This window comes from Ammodytes marinus (assembly GCF_949987685.1).
Source record: "Ammodytes marinus genome assembly, chromosome: 20".
Taxonomy (NCBI): domain Eukaryota; kingdom Metazoa; phylum Chordata; class Actinopteri; order Uranoscopiformes; family Ammodytidae; genus Ammodytes; species Ammodytes marinus.
In genome coordinates, this window is record NC_137224.1 from 19545576 (window position 1) to 19565214 (window position 19639).

Consider the following 19639-nt stretch of genomic DNA (forward strand, 5'->3'; position numbering starts at 1 on the left):
CGATTATCGGCCCGGTGTGTCTTCGCCTTTAGGTTGTATAGATATAAAGATAAGTAGAGCTGCAGAGTTGTGCCAAGAGACATTCGCCATAAAAATTCATTAGCTACAATTTTTATTATCAATAAGTCATTTTCTTATCAAAAATGACAAACATCATCTGATTCCAGCTTCTTAAGTAAGGATAAGTCATACGTAATGTTGAATAAGAATGGATAAAGAGTGGACCCGTTTTAACCAATCGACCATCTGAACTGCCTACAGGGAAGAACTCACTCTACTCACAGTAACAGAGAGGTCATTTGAAGGATCTAACCCTCCCTAACCCTTTGACAACGCTCCATCCAAATATATGCTTCCTGATGATCGCAATATACTGTAATTATATGAAAAGATACTATTTTAACAAACCTAAAACTTGGTGTTATTGAAGCATCTCATATTTAAATGGTTGCATATAAGCAGTAACAATACTTGTGAAAGCCTTCTTTGTAGTTAGTAGCAGTGCCAAAAATACTAGTATTCATACAAAGGTAACCAGATGTTAGTAACAGTAGTACTAACCATAGAAGCTGCGAAGAACACTGTGTTGGCATTTGTAGAGGCTGTAGTTTTTTTTTTTATTTGATCAAGGCTTTATGACAGACGAGAAGCTCTTCATGATGGTCTGCTGGTTCTACTTTACTCTCCTGTCTCCTACTCTGCTTCCCTTGGTTTGTTTGGTCTCTTCTGTACTCCCCTATCAGGAAGAAGTTGAGCAGAGTGGATGCTGACATGAGAGGAGCCATTAAAGCTGGCCTGTTCAGTCCTTCTCTCTCTCTGCTCCAACATGGTCACCTTGTTTGCTGTTTAGGTTTTCAGCATACACCATTCTTCACTCATCCGTGCACACACCCACACTACTGATTTCACAGATTTTTCACATATAATGCTTTATTTATGTAAATACTTTTAATGCATTATTTTACTTTTGATTCAAACCACACTTCAGTTTTCCCTTCTTATTTGACTGAACTGTGAACACCCTGAACCCCCCCCCCCCCCGAATAAGCGGTTGATGATGAGATGAGAAATAAATAAAGACAACGGTCACAAATTGGTGAATACATTAATTGATTTACGTGCCCTGCCCTCTGTGCTGTTTATCTAACTGTTTCCTGTAAAAGATCATTTAATCAGTGGATACTATTGGGCTTCCTTAAATGAACTGAGCTGAGCAGAAATGCTCAAAATAATTGTATAACAAAAAATAATTTAAAAAAGACCAACAATAACACAATAAAATGTGCTCAAGCTGGGTAAAATAACATAGTTTCTTGCAGAGTTAAAAACATTTTTGATTATTTTTCAAATGCATTATAGTTTTATATTATTTGTGCTTTTATTGACATGCTTTTTTTTAACAGTGAACTATAAGATCTAAAAGTATATTAAGTGTAAATGGTGAAACCTGTTTCATTATTAATTGACATATCACACTGTAGCTGCCTCTGACCTGTTACACGTTACATATCTGAAATGTGTAAGATGTGCCATCATCAGGTTTTAGTGATTAAGATTTCTTATCATGTCCATGTCAGACTTCATTCAATACTCAGACTTTCATGACATATTCTCAAGGTAATTGATAATAATCTAAACGTGTTTGACAGTTTATCTCTTTATTCTCAAATGGAATCCATTAAATCATCCCAGACTTGTATTACAAGCTTTAAATATTCGCTGTTTTCCATATGATTTTCTCATATGTCACTATGTCCTGGAAGTAGGAACCTGGCTGCCTTGTCACTCATCTCTGTGTCATAACAAAAGTCAACTAGACATGGAGATCCACCCACTGTCTCTGCATTGGCTGGACGTCTGGCGATCGACTAATATTTTCTATTCTTACAACATTTCATTAACAGCAATACAATCGGTCTGATTAGTTTTTTTCTCAATATATATTTTTTTTAATTCGTTTTTTAAGTTTTTGGGGTATTATACAATTTGTACTTCATTGCAGTTCAATATATTTTTTATATTTTTACATGATCCCAATGGATTTTACAATTTGTTTTCTCTAAAGCTTTTAATACAAGTTTCAATCTTTCAATTTTTTCAATAAAAAAAGGCTGAGATTTTTTAATGTTAGTTTGTTTGTCTGAATCTGTTCTGAATACATCAGTAGTTCCTTCTTAACATTTTTAGAGAAAGACTACAACTCCCACCAGGGCTGGTACGTCATATGACAGCTGTGTGTTTGGTCATGTGACCTTGACACTACTCCGCGTTTCCCTGTTTCGCTGTGCCACTCTCATCAAACTGAAATCACTTCATATCTCTCGTGGACGCACCTCCACACTTTGGACACATGCTTGCATGCCTCTGAAATTATACTCCGGCTCGCGCTTGGGCCTGCTCACCTGTTCATTAAGCTTCGTACGACAGACGACTGTGGTAGACTGTCAGCCCCGGCGGCTTCCCAGCGGCAGGCCTAGCTCTGTTCACCGTGTGAGCATCAGTCCTCACGCCGTGGTTGGGCGGGTCCTGCTCGGCCATAGAGGCAGCATGGGCCCGGCTCACAGCTAGCCTCTGCACTTCAAAGATATCGAGAGGGATAACTCTTATCGGTGGCGAACTTGTCTAGCTTGGATGTCACTGCTACCGAAGTTTGTCAGTCACAATGAACGGTGAGTCTGGTTGTTGCATTGCTTTATTGTGTGTCACTCACTCATTTAAGAATGTAATGTGAACTCATGCATAGAAGAGGGGATCCAGTAACTTGTCAGTTGCTTTTGTGGTCAGACATTTAGTTAGTGATTGATTTCTGCTGACTTGTTAAAAGGACGCTGCAGCTACTTCCCTGCTGTCAACATCCAGCAAATGGCCACAGTGATCTTGTTGGTTGACAAACCACAGAGCCACTCAGTTCAGCTTCAGAGTGACAACCTGGTCAACACACACACATTTTATTAGGAAGTAGCATGTTCACATGAGTAGCAACTGTTTGTGGCTTGGAGGTAATAGCCTAGCCGACAGTGTATGACAAAGTGTTCACCTAAATCCACCCCTCTGCAACAACTGCTGAGGTGCCCTTTAGCAGAGCACTGGACTTAGGGCTCGTCCAGTGGGACAGCAGCGGGTTGTTGCAGACTGGCAGAACTGGAAAACGCCTGGTTAATGTTTATAACAATATTAATGTGAATTGTGGTATAATCAGTAACATGGACAATGAATGCACACAAATAACCATTGCTGTAAATAAGCCAAAATGTTTTTTTTTTAAATTACATATTTGTATAAAGTAAATTGACTGTTAGTTGAGTCACCTTTAAAATATTTTTTTTTATTAAAACAGTAACTGAAATATTGATGCATCTCTGTTGAGTCCTTGTGTGTGTTCCAGACACAAACAAAACAGAGACCCATCATAAAAACATTGTCTTGGTTTTGGTAACTTTATTATTAATACATTGGTGTAGTTTTCTCACAGGGAACTCACTGTTGAATGTTGTATCTCATTATATTTGTTGCAGTGTAATAGCTGTAATAATGGATTATAATAGGATTTTGCTTTTTTAAACTGAAACTGAAACTGTTTTCATGCTGCCTGGGACAGCCTGGGACTTTCTTCAGCAGTTCATTTCCTCCTCCTCTTGGTAATGCATAATTCATACAGGAACAAGCAATGGCTGAGAAATGTATACTAATACAGACGTTTACTTTAACCATCATGATTTCCTTTTGCTTGTTTGTGTCTGCAGACACTCAGCAGAGCGATACCAAGAGGCAGCACCTCCTGGAGAGGCTGCTAGATGCTGTAAAACAGGTGAGTCAGTCACCTGCTATCCACGCGGCCCTTATGTGTATGAGGGTAGCATTGTTTACCAATTAAAAATAGACAAAAAAATAAACAGAGAGACCTTCAAATTCTCAGGCTTTGTGTGCAAGAATTCATCTTAGATTAGAAAAGTGACTTTCCCTGTAACATGATTTACCATTAACACAATGTTGTGTCTGTATTAGTGTTGTTTTTGGCGGCCTGTTTTAAGTTTAGTTTTAGTCCAGTCTTTGTGTCAAACTGTCATTTTAGTTTTTATTAGTCTTAGTCACGTTTAAACTCTTTTTAGTCTAGTCAAGTTTCAGTTGACTAAAAGTCTTGAGCTTTTTAGTCTTCTCTTAGTCAGAATTATCTGGGACTATTTTCGTCTAGTCTTAGTCAACAAAAACGGATGACATTTAAGTCTAGTCTTAGTCAATGACATTTGTATTTTAGTCTTTTTAGTAATGCAATTGTATTTAACCCAGTTAATATAGTACAAGTACCTAGTATAGTACAGCCAAAATCAAAATGTTCTTTAAGTCCCCCATTTCACAAGTCAAACAAGGTTATCTTATCTTATTATATTATTTTTACCTTATAGACTCAAGAATACATGCAATTCCAGATACGGAAGACTAGTGTTGTTTTTGGCGGCCTGTTTTAATTTTAGTTTTAGTCTAGTCTTTTTGTCAAACTTTAATTTTAGTTTTTATTAGTCTTAGTCACGTTTAAACTCTTTAAGTCTAGTCAAGTTTCTGTCGACTAAATGTCTTGAGCATTTTTGTCTTCTCTTAGTCAATATTATCTGTGACTATTTTCGTCTAGTCTCGTCACTGTCACGTGAAAAAGGTTAGTTGACGACGATATTTAGTCATACATTTTGTTGACAAAAACAACACTAGTCTGTATACCTTTTTTAGTTCTTTGAACTTCTCTGTACCAAAACACAATGGAGGAAGTAAAACTGAGCACTGTTTATAGCTGTTACGAGTAGATCCTCCATTACATCTCAGCCTGTAATTAAAACCAATGGTATCTGTGAGAAAACCGATGCAATTCTAAAAGAAACACTAAAAATGTAAATTTTCAAGAAATTAGTGCAAGGAAGCAAAAAAAACAAAAAAGCTGGTTTCTATCAGCTGTTGGCAGCAGGATCAAAAAGTGTCGTTTGTATTGGAGTCAATGGGGCCTTATTTTGCTGAAGGAGGCTTAGTGTGAGGAAATTAATATACAGTGCATTTTAGTGTTAATCAATTAATTGAGGTTATTGTGAGACCTTGAGTTGAGTATACACCCTTGGGTGGATAGCAGGTGGGGCCACGGCAGCTCAATAGCACTCATGATGAGTTGTTTGGGTGCTTAAGTTACGCAGTTGTACAAATAAGCCCGTCGGATGGTTTTGACATGTCTTGGAAATGTCCGAGTCTAGATAAGTCCCGCGGGAGTTCACCTGTGCGACGGCTGGCTCCTTGTCACTCTCTCGAACTTGTCAAATATGTCCAACTGATTTCTTTCGGGAGCCAGTCCACTTCTTCAAGAAGGACTGGCTCCCTGTCCCTACCAACATTTTAGACTACCATGCTCGCGTAGTGGGATGAAGCGCCCGGATAGTCTCTATTTTGTTAAACCCTCTCACCTTCGATTGCTGGCCGTAAAAACAAAAAGTCTGGACCGGATCACTTGTTTCTCCCCCTTCAGGGGGGAAGTCCTGCTCTGGTATCACCGAGCCTGCCCTCGGAACCATAACCCCCAGCGAGGTGCCACCGGGTACCCAACTCTCCTCTGGAGGAAGGCGGGGGGTTTAATGTCTCCTACCCCGCTTGCGTAGTGGGATGGAGCGCCCGGATGGTCCTTTTTTATTTTTAAAACCCTCTCATCCTCGATTACAATTAAAACAAACAAGCGCTCCACAAAACAATTGTCTCTAGGAAAGGCTTACCAATGAGTCGGTAGACTGGAGAGGTTGACTAGACCGTAGGAACGGTGGTTCCCGCAATCCTACCCTACATCAACCACCTTCAGACTGTGCTCATGAGGGAAGCGCTAATGAGGATGTTAAACACTTGTTCGTCTCTGGCCCTCATCTAAGTCGGAGGCTGGGGTAGCTGGTTTAGCGTGAGATGGCTTTAATCATGTTGTTCTCGCCCATCTGCGGTTACTTCCAGTCTGCCGTGCCTAACCCTGGGACTTAGAGCTAAGTAGGTCTGCGAGGGGCCTGACATACATAGGGTCGGTTGGACCTCGAGTGGATGGTATATAGGATAACGACCAGCACTCTAGGTAAGTGACTCCCCGGGAAAACCCGGTAAAACAAGGGGAGTCACGTAGCTTGTGCCTTATGCTGGGTCAAGGCGGGTATCCAGTCAGGAGGGCAGTAGTGGTATGCTGGGTGGTACTCATCAGGCTTTGTACCTTCATGACACTGGGGATACTGTCTCTCGAGCAACGTTCAGCCTACGTTAAGTTGATGAAAAATCAACCCCCCCGCCGCGAGGGCCAAGGCGGGGGGGTTGGCAGACCCCTTCTCCCCCTGTCTCCTCACGATCGTCCGCTCGGTAGCTAGATCAAGACGCCCCATCTCCCCCAGTTGTCCTACGACGGACCCTGACGGTAGCCCCCGGGAAGCGAGGGGCTACCTGGTTGATCCTGCCATTAGCATAGGCTTATATTATTATATTAAGCCATGCAAGTCTAAGTACACACAGCCGGTACAGTGAAACTGCGAATGGCTCATTAAATGAGATAAGTGCAAATGTATGGAAAAATAAATATTAGGATTTTAGTGGTACAAGAGAGTCATATGTTGCCAGTGTGGTGTTCTTGTTATTTGCCGTTGAGAAAGGAAACAGGATATCGGGTTAAATGTGGTTTGAAATGATGCCCTTTCCCGTACATAGAGGGGAAAGAGAAAGTGGGAACAGTATCAGGGCTAGTCTGGACTGGTGTCTGGTTTCAAGGACCAGAGTTTCCCTACAGACGCTCCTCAAGATATGTCTCTGCTTAGGCTTGTACTTTATAGAAATGGCATTTAGGTTTTGAATTAGCCTTTTAGTTACTGAAGTGTAAATAGATTCACTTTATCTGGTCATTATCAACACTCCAAACTGTCCAGCTTACAGCAAAACTATGAGGCTGCCGGCAGTGCTGGGTATCCCACATTATTTGATACCTGAAAACGATGGCCTACCACGTGGGAACTTCTGCTGATCATTCCCTTCATATCTTTGCAGTGCCAAATCCGCTTTGGAGGAAGAAAGGAGATTGCCACAGACTCAGACAGCAGGTAAGGGGAAGCTGCCTGTTGCCAAGACATCCTTCAGTTTTATCCGTCTGTATTTAGCAGTAGAGAGGTGGTTTGGTGTGTGTAGTTCCGGACCCACTTGATGCTAGTGTAACGGGTGTGCAAAAGTTCTTATAATATATAAGCACACATCCGTTAACGGTTATGATCGTCTGCGTTGTGTTCTGGGTAACTGTGATGGATGGGTGGAAGAACGGGAGACTTGACCACAATGGATGCTGGCTGTTGATATTTATTTGGATCTGCATGAGCCAAACAGAAAAGTGTTACTGCATATAACGGTCGTAGCCGGTACCACATTCCCTCCTCCACTCAGACAGATAACAGCAGTCTCACAATGTATAACAAATTGACAAACTTAATTCACAACACATTAAGTTACACATCAAACATTTCTATTGTCTACAAAACGACCTATATGCTAAAATATGACGACAAACACAACAACATACCTCCACTCAGACAGATAACAGCAGTCTGAGCTTTGGCGCTGCACACACGTCACAAAACACGGACTTCTCTTAAAGCTACAGTACAGGTACAAAAACACATAAACGTAGGAACAGGAACAGGTTACAAAAGGTCTCTAAAAACATACTGGTTCATTTAAATCAGCATTGGTGACATTTCAACACAACTAAAAAACGCTGTTTCACCCTGGTTACACTAGGGTTCTCTAGTGTCCACTGTGCTCTTGTCTTACCTTCTGTCTCTTCTGTGCAGTGAACTGGCAAAATGGATACATTTCTTTGCTACAAAAATGAAATAAATAACCTTATTTTAACAATAGTGTATTTTATTTAATCATATCCAAGTATAAAATTGCTTTGTTTCTATGACATTCCAAAAAAGAAACAAATTGGACATGGAAAAAATGAGATACAAACTTTTTCGTCAGAGAATAAAGCTGGTGGAGAGAAGTATTTCATCAAAACTTAATATCTCATGCTGCTCGGGTGTCATTTGGAGCTTCAGCTTTTGAACGTGACTTACCATTTCTAACTTTCTGTTGAGCGATCTTGCTTTTAATTATTTTTTTTTAAATCTGATACAGCAGGTTAGATTTATATTTGGAAAACAATACTGTATTGCGGACTGTTTCTTAGTAGTGGTGTTACAGCTTCAAAGCAATAAAAAGCGAAGTCCCATATATTTCATTTGCAAATATACATAATGGTAGTTCATGAAGAGTGCACGCATAACCCACAGTGGCATCATTCTTCCTGTGATTCCCCCTTCTCCTCCAACAGTATTTATTCTCTGTCTGTGCAGGGTGATCTGTCTTTGTGCTCAGTTTGAGGCAGTGCTGCAGCATGGCCTGAAGAAGAGCCGAGGTCTGGCCCTCACCGCTGCTGCTCTCAAGCAGGCCGCCGGCTTTAGCAGCAAGACTGAAGCAGGTACCGTACTTAACCTATCTAGACCGGATGCAACGTTGCACGTTTTGGATGAAGTCATCCTTTTTAAGACACATGACCATTGAATTCACTGTGATTGGGCATGTCCGTCAACATCTCTAGTTAGTTTTCATTATTTTTCCATTTTTGTTTATTGATTCTGTTCAAATGTTAATGAGAGAAGGTAATGATTTGCTGTCATTTAGTTCCAGTTTTTTCTAATATTATAATGTCCTACTGAGGCTGAGAATTTTGATAATATTTCATATATTTTGAATGATTTTCTTTAGTTTAAAAAAAACTTTGACATTCCGTGCAGTTTTTTTTTAGAAAACCTTTTCAGAATATTAATGCCTGCCTGCAGGTTGTTTTGAAAGAATGCTTCGGTTTAAGAGGATGTTTTTGTAAGCAGACGCACTGTAGGTCTACATGGGTTGACTGGCTACGTGGTGGTGTTTAAGTTAAAAAAAAATCAAGGCATCAACCTTACTACACAAGGTGGCTGTGAAACCAGATGGTTACAGATAGGGATTATGCTCCAAAATGCACAGGAAGCTCTGGGTCTTCCCATTTCACTCTCTCTGCTGTGAATCACCTGTTTGTCTTTAAATCTCCGTCTCTCTTTCTCGCAGCACTCCAGCTGTGGCTTTGTACTCCTCAAAAAATAAATGTGCTGCTGGAATTAATTATACATCCAAGATGTGTTCTCAAGCATTGTTCAAACCCACAGAAGTAATTTTTTTTTAAATTCATGTCTAGATACCAAACAGCCTTTGGCGTGCTGAACTATAGAGGGAAATCAAATTAAAGCTGGTACTAAAACAATGAAGACATCAACGATATTTTCAAGTAATGGTGCAGCCACAAAAAATAATAGTACACAGCATGTCATCTAGTTTAAATGAAAAGCAGAGAAGGTGCTTTCAACTGTCTTTATCCCCTTGAGGAAGTCTCATGTTGTTTTCAGTTCTAAGAATTGCAGCACTTGGGATTTGTGGCCGTGGTTGTTGTTTATATGAAATGCAGAATCGCTTCTCTGACTCCACTGATCAACCTCGGATCAGTCTGGGAATTTGAATTCATTTTTTAACCACAAAGATTATAAAATAAATATAAGAATTCAATTGGATATAGGGGATTTAACAATAGTGTGACTATGCTGTCGCTTTATCCAATTTTGACCAGTGAAGTGTCAAAGTCTAGCTTGGTTTGGTTAAGGTTTTAGCTGTAGAACAAATACATGGAGGGGCAGGGTCTGGTTGTTTACATTTTATACCACTTCCTTTTAGGTAAGTATTTTAAGTTAACAAATTAAACTACTTTCAGCCAACCATTTCATGCATTTATTCATTATTTTAAAGTTACTATTTCCACACATTATACATTAGTGTTAGCTTTTAACATTACATTTTTAAACCATTTCTCTGTTAGCTAGTGTGCTAGTAAATATTTAAAATGTTCAATGACTCCTTTTAAAATTGCTATCTATTAACTTGTTTTTTCTTTTAGCTAACTCTTTCAAATTTCTTCATAATAACTATATTACTTTTGGCTCGCTCGCTGACTATTTGTTTGTCGCAACTTTTGATGTCCAGGTTTATTGATTATGGGGATATACTGTTTAATCAATTCCTTATTTCTATTTCATCAAATTACTTGAGCCACTTCACCTCCCCATGCACCCACTGGCAACTGCTGAAGTACCCCACTGTGTTTTAAGTACTCCTTGCTGGAAGTCACTTTCTGTATTGTCTATGAGGAAATGAACGTTGTAAAAAGCTTTAATATTCAATTTTATTTTATTCCAAACTTAAAATGACCATTCTGCTGGTCGAGAGGCATTAGTTTCACATTAGACTTAATTGTTTCCGCTGTGTCATATTTAAGAACCTCAAGGCTATTAGTTCCAGATGGAGGAGAAATGCATGACCTCGGTAATGGCGGCCGCGTCATAGCCATTAGCATATCTGACTTATTTTTTTTCCTGTATTTCACAGTCAATTAGAATAAAGGATTGTGGCTGAACTCATGGATTTGGAGCTCCCTAATGGAAGCAAACCCTCTGACAGCCAGAAATAGCAGGCATAATTGAAACACATTTTTCATAGGTTATATACTTATCATATGCAAAAGAGTAGCATAACGCCCCTTATACATTACCACAACTTCACATTGAAACAGACCCACTTAAGTTTTGTCTTCTTTCATTTTTTCCCCATGTGCTATAGAAGTGTGTGACTTCAGAGGTGAGTGGGACATATGGAGAGGTGACTGGTAGGAGGTCGCGTTGGACCTGTGTTTAAGGAGGTGTGGGTATTTTGAAATGAGACACAGAGGATGTGCTGACTCTCATGACTCCAGGAGTGTTTTTTTGTTGCCCCTACTTCACTGACTTTGGTACCTTCTATGTAACTCAAGAAGAGTTGTTTTTCACAGCAAAGACAGAAGTGACTTTCTTCTTTTTTTTCTCCCCATCACCAGAGTTGACTTTCTGGTTCTATGTGAAGGAGCATCTGAACCGCCACGAGCTCCAGCGGTTCTACTCCCTGCGTCAGATCTCCTCTGAGCTGGGCCGCGGTCGAGCCTGGCTGCGCTGCGCCCTCAATGAGCACTCGCTGGAACGCTACCTGCACACACTGCTGGCTGACCGCCCACGCCTGGGGTGAGTGTGTGTGTCTGTGTGTGTCTTTGTGTTTGTGTGTGTGTGTAATGTGTGTGTTTTTTCTTGTTAGTTCTTTGACTTTAGTTCAGTGAACTTTATTATAATCATATTTAATTGGACAACATATTTTTTTATTGTGTTTGCATATCCGTGTGATCTCCCAGAGGCACGGCATGGCATGTTTATTGATAAAATATATAACAATTTTTTTTTTTAGAAAAGACATAGGAAATGATCGAAATTGCATTTAAGAGATATTAAAAGCAAATTCAGGCGGACAAATCATATATATCTTTTAAAGAAATTGCATTTAAAAGACATTAAAACGATGCAAATAAAAAAGTTAGAGGTTGAAAGGGAAACAGAAAAGTCTTCAGCTTTGATTTTAAACGAGCTGAGAGTTTCAGCGGACCTCAAGTTTGTTCCAAATATGTGGTGCAGAGTCATACTTTTTCTCCTGAATTGATTCAACTCTACGTTATTGCTAATACTGTACAGCTGTTGTTTGCTCAGTTATGCACTAGGATTTCCCTATATTTGTCTTGATTAGAGATGTTATTTCACCTCCTCTCTGTCTTCCAGTACCTACTATGAAGACTGGGCCTTTATTCTCGATGAAGAGAGAGCGAGTATGCTCCCCACCATGGCTGCAGGTGAGTTTGTGCAGGTTAAACATAGTACACACAGTGATGTTGATAATGTTTAGCCATGCTAGTGATATGGCTAAAGATTGTATACTGAGTTTCAGGGAGATTTAAACATGATATGATTTGCACTACCAGAGCAGCTGTAAAAGCAGTAATTTAACTGAGTTCGCAGTTTACATGTTAAGCGTGACTGAATATTTTTTGGAATTAGTGTAAATGGCTGTGGTCTTACTGTTGAAGTATTGATTGTTTGCATCTCAGTTGAGGACAAAACATATTAAGAATATATGCTACTGATCTTATACCAGATACAGGGCTGTACAGTGCAACAGTTTTGATCGCATTTGCCACTGAAATTGATCACGTGCGATGATGAATACAATTCCTCTCGCACGAGTGCTAATGAGGAGAGGCTGTCTTTGAAACACAGAGGAGTGATGCACAACACTGCTTAGAGGGCTCTACATTAACACTCGCCAAATGCGGGTGAATGTAGTCTTAGGCGAGTAAGTTATTAAGTCTACCCTCCACTTTGGCTGGTGAAAGATGTGTGCTCGGGATCTGTGCTCGGCGATTATAGCGTCTAACTTCACCAACGGTAAAAACCGGAAGGACACGGCTCTTAACGCAGTTAAGTTAGCGCGTGTGGAAACGGAACATTTCCTGTGCCCCTTCACAATAAAAGCCTGTTACTAGCCAAATGCGAGTTGACTTTTATTTTGAAGCAGGTAAGAACAGGAAGTTAGCGCTTCACAGCCCTGCAGTGCGCTAGCAAGAAAATCAACTGCTTCAGCTGCAGAGAGCAGTCAACAGTAGTCTATTTAAACAACGTTTGACACAACCTATTTAACTTGGCCTAAATTGTATAAATATGTTTACTAATTTATTTAATAGGCTATTATGTTCAATGTTTTAAAGTTTGGTTTTCATTAAAAGAATGAAATGTTCTAAAAATGTTTGTTATTATTAGCCTACTATAATAATTATATTTTTATTTAAAAAATATATAGATATAGACATTATTTTTATAGTTCTATTGGGGGAAATAATTCTGAATCAGCAAACAAATTGCCATTGGCAGGTTAGACTCTTTTGTCTAAATTCCAATCAGTGCACCCCTATTCATTCTTCTATAATTATTACTGCACACACTAGGATATTCATTGAGAATCTCAAATAAAACCAAGATGACATGCTCAAAGGTAAGTAGAGCGAAATGCAAGGGTTAGGGTCATGCAAATTTTCGATCATACTTTGTGTGCTACCAAATTTATTTTTGTGCTACTGAATTTTTTTGCTTGCTAGCACCAGTGCTACGACTTTAAAAAATAAGCGTACAGCCCTGACCAGATATTTGTTTCTCTTCTCATACACAGACAAATAGAGTTCACCTGACGTTGCTTACTTGTGCTGTGTGTGCCCAGAAAAGCTGACAATGCAATTTTACACAAGTTCAAAAGCTTATTCAACTGGAGTGATCTGTGAAACATTTATTTTCCCTCTGTCTCAGGTCTGAACTCCATCCTGTTTGCCATCAACATTGACAACACTGACCTGAACGGAGGGCTGACCCGTGGAGGAGGCTCCTCCGTGTCCCACCTCCTGAAGGAGTCCACGCAGGGCATCGGCAGCCTGTGGAAAGAGTCCACTCAGGGGGTGAGCAGCCTACTGCGCGACATCGGCACCGCCACGGCTGTGGTGCCCGGCTTCTCACCCAGAGGGGACGGAGCCTCAGACCCTCTACCTGTCCTGCCCCGCAGCACCTCTGCTGGTAGGAAACAGAAAGCTTTGAATATGACTAGTTTGGTTTGCCACCACACACCTGTTTATAGGTGTATTTTCTTATTTTTTCCCTCATGGTTATTACATGAAATACATCTGGCAGATGACTGGCACATAGCAGGACACTGTTTATTTAGTCTAAGAATAAGTGTCACAAAAGCATCACAGAACCAGCACAAGCTGTAAAACAACATATGGTTGTACAGTGGAACAAGTGGAACAAATCTAGTGGGTGGAACATGAAGCATCTGCAGCAGAGACAAAGTCCTCCGTCAGATGAATAAACTTCCAGCATTTTGACCTCATTGTTTTCAACCTCATTAAACCGTCCACCCCGGTCCACCCCTCGTCGTTTTTCTCCCCATATGTTCTGCTCAGAGGGAGGAAGAGGCTCTTAACTTTTAACTGTGTGCTGTTAAAACGTTCCACTGGAATGAATGTGAATTCATTCTAAGCTGGTGTGCCAGGTCCCCTAGGTGAGAGGACCCATTCACTTTATTCACCGGTGTAAGACTCACTAATGCAGAGCAGGGCCTTTTGACACTGAAAAGGCAAAGAATTGAACCAGGTATGGTCTTAAGAAATAACCCTTAAAAGGCCCAACTGAAATAAACTTAAAACGATCGTGCCTTACTTCTGTTGCCCGAATGAAGAATACGGTTATTCCAACACTGTTGGCGCATCCTCATGAGGTAAGCCTTCGGTGATTGCGCTTGGATTTGATTCTTTCTGTATGCCCAGTTTCTTTTTAAGCAGTAGAATCAACAACTGAGACACTAGTTTGTAAACACTGCTATACTAAGTAATACAGAGTAGGGGTGTGCACGGTTACACGTGTACACGTTTGTAAATCATAACCGTTTAGGAAAAATCAATAAACGAAAACCGTTCTTTTTTTTCAAATTTTCTTTTTTTCAAAGTTTTTAATTATGTTCTGGAGACACGCATTTATTGATTTTACCTCACTAATAAAGTCATTTGGGATGATAAAAGGTAGTCTGCCGAATCTGTCTGTCCCTCGGCGAGTGTGTGTGTGTGTGTGTGTGTGTGTGAATGAGTGTGTGTATCGGCGCACACACACATACGGGGGGAGTCGCCGTGCTGGGGCTCGTCTCACAGCCACGGAAGAGAGATGAAAGATAACCTAAATATTAAAGTTACCCGGTTGACGTGAACTACGCTCGTAAGTAGCCCGAACTTTATAACACCTGTTCAACCTGCATACAGTTGCACATGTAGAAATCGTAGAAATGTGCGATAGGCTATATTAATCAGGAAATTAATGAAGCGCGATAATGACGGCGCACATGACAGCCAGGCGAACGTGTGTATGTGTGTGCCATGGACCTATTATAAGAGGTTTGTAAACCATAGAAAGTATATAAAAACGAGCGTGGTTCATGTCAACTGTGTGTTTACAGGCGAACGAACGTGTATGTGTGTGTGCACGCGCGCCTACAAGACGGCGGGCGCACGAGGACAATGACGTCACGGTTAACCGTGTACACGAAAAAAAATCCGTCGTGTACACGGTTAGACATTTTTGTAAACGTTCACACCCCTAATACAGAGAGAGTTTTGTGGAGCTGATAGGCTTTATCAACTTTGTATCAACTCATTTGGCGATGGCTTGAATGTAACGGACAGTCATTTAAAAAAGTTATGCATGCACTATATCTTTAACATGCTGACGTCACCACATCTAAACGCTTTGAAGGGAGCCGGTCTAAGCTTGTGAAAAGCACTGAACTCATTAAACTTCACTTAAAGGCACTACGAGTAAGATGGCACGTTGGCGTCCCCTTTGGACAAAAGCGGTAGTATTTTTACGACGCCCGCTGTCGCAAATGCTCGTGCCAGGCGCGTGAGCGTGGACTGAGAAGGGCGCAATATAGTGCATGTTCGTGTGTTGAAAGTGTGAGGACTCTTTTCGGCTCCGTGAGAGTGGTTTTGACACTGCATCAACTAATGCCAGTCAGTACACACACCTGCTTGCAATGAGTTGATTCAGCAGCGTCACCTAACTACTCTCTCTCTCACGGAGCTGTGTCCTCACAGAAAGCGAATGAATGAGAGACGGCAGTTAGTAGACTATGGATCACGATGAGGTAATGTGTTTGTGTTGTTGATGTAAATAATGACTATTTCAGATAATGGTTATCTGATGATGGTGAAGCAAAGCAAACTTTGTGTTAGTACCAACCGCTCATTCATTTAGCAGTCTAGTTTCGCTCTCGTGAAATTGTATACACGTTGCTTGGCAACGTCCTCCCGCCCGCCTATCACTCACTCTCCCTTCTCGCTTTTCTTCATTGCATTCTCTTTTTTTTCTTTGATGGTTCAGCCCCGTTATCAGTCATTTATGACGACAAATAACTGTCTCAAACAAGGCTCCCGCTCCCCTTCCCTCACCTGGAGGGATAGGCTTCTCAAATCGCGTTGCAGCGCCACACTGAAATCTGCAACCAATACGGATATGTGACCATAGAGCCTGCACGAGCGAACCGAAAATCGGACTGGGTGTGCGACCAGACCAAAAGCAGTAATAAAAACTATATAAAAACGTCTTTCTTTGCACTGATGGTCTCGTTTGCTGTTAAAGGTAATTTATGATTATCAGAGGAAACATGAGGTTGTTTAAAAGATATTTAAATGTTACTCGTATCCGCTTTAATTCAAGGTGTGGATATTAAGTTTTTTTTTCCCATCCCCCAGACTCAGGGCTGAGGAAGGAGCGCCGGAGGAAAAAGAAAATCACCAACATCATCTCCTTTGACGACGACCTGGACGGAGGGGCGGAGGACGAGGAGGAGGAGGGGGAGGAGGTGGACGGCCAGAAGATGGCTGCGCTGAGGAAGAGCCACCCTGGCGCCCCAGCAGCACAGAGCAGCGTGGAGGAGGCAATAGATCCACTGGAGCCTGCCCACAACGGCCTGGACCAGCCGGGCATAGTCAGCTGGGTGGGCTCCCCCCGGCCCTCTGCTATCTCGCCTCCAGTGCACGACCGTCAGAGCATAGACAACGAGGAAGAGGAGGAGGAGGAGGAGGAGGAAGAGGAGGAGATGTACAAGCCCAGAGCACAAACCCAGGATGAGGACAGGACCAGCTCCGATCGGTGAGTCACATGACCTCTGTCTAATGTCAGGTGATGAAAATATTCCCCCCAGCACTTTTTCAAATAGTTATTCTGACAGACATAAATTGCGGGGTTTGGGGTCACAATGCCCTCGGTGGTTAACTGGGTGAATGTGAAATTAATAAAAAGGAGATCGTAAAATAATACCGGATATAATTAAGTACTGCTCATATTTTTGATAATACGTTTTGATAATGGAGATGACTAATTATGGGCTGCCGCAGTTGATCGAAATCCAAAACCGTTTATTCATAACACAAGAAAACAAAGATATTGCACGAGTCATAACTCCATTAACTCTGAACACACGGACACATATTTCCAGATTGTTACTTGCTCTTCCATGATTTCAGAATTCCATCTACAATAAACATACCTTAACCTTAGAAACCATTAAAAAAAGGGACCCTTTTTTTGTATTATTATGTTTTGTATCCAGTGATGTGTGTCTGTATATGGGTTCACTACAAAGAAGAGCTGCCAAAAACTAATTGGGCATGCTTTTTATGGTGCCAAAATGTAAACGAATAGCGTAAACCTCTGAATAAATGGCAGTGTTTCACATCTGGTTAACATCCCTAAAAGCATTATGGAATGCGCCAAAGTCTGGCTTTTGCCCATTGGTGGGGAAAGTGTCAGTAAATGAGGTTTTCATCTAAAGTGGCCACAACTGACCCGCGGGGCAAAACTGGACTGAATTGTGCTTACCACTCAGGGCAGAGCCACAACCAAAGTGACTGCATGTTAAACCTGACTTGTTTTAGGGTGGTGGTGGGCAGCTTCTCCAGTGTGTCTACATGGAGCCCTGTGCAGGTGATGACCAACCACAGCAGCGCAGACATCCTAATTCCTCTGAACTCTACAGACCGTCAGCCAGGTAACCACAGAGAAAGAGTGTTCCTGATGCACACTGTTCCTAGATCAGTATCATGGTTGCGTTCCGGATCGCATACTTTCTACTATATAGTATGTAGAAAAAAGATTTAGGATGTCCCGATTCTTGTGGCCAGATTTAGGATGGTTAGAAGTACCCGGATGTCCTACTTCATGCGGCCAAGATTGTTAGTGTTTAAAAGTGCATCCTATTTGGGCGATTCTGACCCACAATCCAGTGCGCACGTGAAGTGACGTAACATCGGCGAAGCCTCCATATGAAAACAAACAGGGATGCGACGGATATAAAAGCAAGAGGCAAGATGAAGGCGCAATGTTATGATGAAATAAGAGAGTAAAGTATGTCCCAATAGTATGCCTACTGCATCCTAACTAGATTCTTTTTATCGTCAGATGTAGTATGTAGAATAGAAAAAAGAAAGAGTATGCGATTCGGAACGCAACCAATATGTCTTGACTGCCTTTAGCCTACACTTCTACTCTGATCTACACCGTTTAAATGTCATACTTTCACTTACAGTTTTCCATATACATTGAGTTGTTTTGAATTTGAAGTTGTACTGTGGCAGCTCAGTGCTCTAAGACACACTTTATATTCTGTTTAAACTTCTGTTGTGTTACTGTAAACTGCCATTGTCAGGTTAGCTGCATGTTAGCTGCATGTAGCTTCGGTGCAGGGATCAGTTGTCTATCAGATGAAAGCCCCGTACTTTCCCTGTCTGTCTGCACCTTAACCTTCACTTTCACTTCCATTTTGCATCAGTGAACTCGGTGGAGGACACGGCCGCATTTCCTGCTCAGCGTGAGTCAACTGGACCGGTGGGAAACTGTGAGACGTTCAAGTAAGCTGTCTTCCTTTAGGCAGAAACGATGTGTTGTTGTGCCAATTATTTGCAATTTAGGGCAAAGTGTTCGTCTTGTTTACAAAGTCAAAGGGGCTCAACAGGCATGTATAATAATGTATAATAATGTGTGTACAGAAATGGGTTGTGAAAAAACTGGAGATTGAAATGACCTGATTCCTCTCTTCATGTGTTTCAGCATGGAGTCCAGTCCCCCGACGCAGTCTGCTCCGCTCTCCGGTGCGCTGCCAACACCTGGCCTGCCAGAGTCCATGACAGTGGGTGAGTCTTTCTGCTTTCTCCACCTGTCTTACTATTCTTGACTCTGTCAAACCGGTTCTGTGTCTGGAGTCATCGTGGATTATCGCACATGTCAGCTAGCTTCAATGCAACTGATCAGCGTCTTTGCCTCATAGCAATTGGACCACTTTAATTCATAAATGAAGTCTGCCGACTTGGGGCTTTACTAAAAAACTAGTGAAATATGTGTCAACTGTCCATCATACAATTCTAGCCACCTCAACACCTCCAGAACACATATAAAATATAACATTTAAGTTAAAGCTCGTTTAGCTCCATATAAGGAAGACATGTTAGCAATTGATTTTAAGGTGGCTCGGAACAAAACGATTTGTCTTGTGGACTGCTCTCATTTTGGCCTTCTCCGGCTTCAGTGCACAGCAACTGAATGATGTAAGTGTTGAACTTAACTAATACAGCCCAACGTTTCAGTAGGGGCTGTGAATACAACAAAAAAAAGAATAAAACTAAGAAAAGGATTTACATTCAACATGACTGCAGAAACCACAGTTGTTGAACCACCACTTCCTCTGGAGCTTTTATCAGGAGACAATCTCATCTCAGTGCATTGCAAAGTTTAGGAATGGAATGAATCCAGTCCAAGTCCAGACACGTCTTCCCGTCTGGACATTTCTCCCACAGCTCACGTCTGATGAAAAATTAAATCAAACCTGCTGCCGATTGGTGCTTTCAAAACTGCTTTTGTGGTCAAAATGATCTAGTTGCTACTACGGAGTGAAGTCCTCTGCCGGGAGATGATTCAGTTCCATAACGGCAAGCCATCCAGCAGGTGGCACTGTTGGTCCAGTGTGGGCACAGTGGGTGTCACACAGTCAGATTGTGTGAAGGTCTGCAATGTGCATTATATCAGCTATGAGA

At 41.3% G+C, this 19639-nt stretch overlaps 1 protein-coding gene across 1 annotated transcript in view; it reads left to right on the forward strand.

The window, feature by feature from the left end:
• Window positions 1–2286: 2286 nt before the first annotated feature.
• snx29 (sorting nexin 29) overlaps window positions 2287–19639 on the forward strand; it is a gene marked incomplete at its 3' end in the record, with an annotated part of 124807 nt that continues 107454 nt past the window's right edge. Inside the window, exons 1-11 of the mRNA XM_080048996.1 lie at window positions 2287–2669; window positions 3744–3808; window positions 7033–7085; window positions 8376–8500; window positions 10979–11159; window positions 11742–11812; window positions 13317–13577; window positions 16304–16703; window positions 17489–17601; window positions 18382–18460; window positions 18660–18742. Of these exons, the coding sequence (XP_079905122.1) occupies window positions 2663–2669; window positions 3744–3808; window positions 7033–7085; window positions 8376–8500; window positions 10979–11159; window positions 11742–11812; window positions 13317–13577; window positions 16304–16703; window positions 17489–17601; window positions 18382–18460; window positions 18660–18742 (1438 nt within the window). The 5' untranslated portion in view covers window positions 2287–2662. The remainder of the gene's footprint in view (window positions 2670–3743; window positions 3809–7032; window positions 7086–8375; window positions 8501–10978; window positions 11160–11741; window positions 11813–13316; window positions 13578–16303; window positions 16704–17488; window positions 17602–18381; window positions 18461–18659; window positions 18743–19639) is intronic.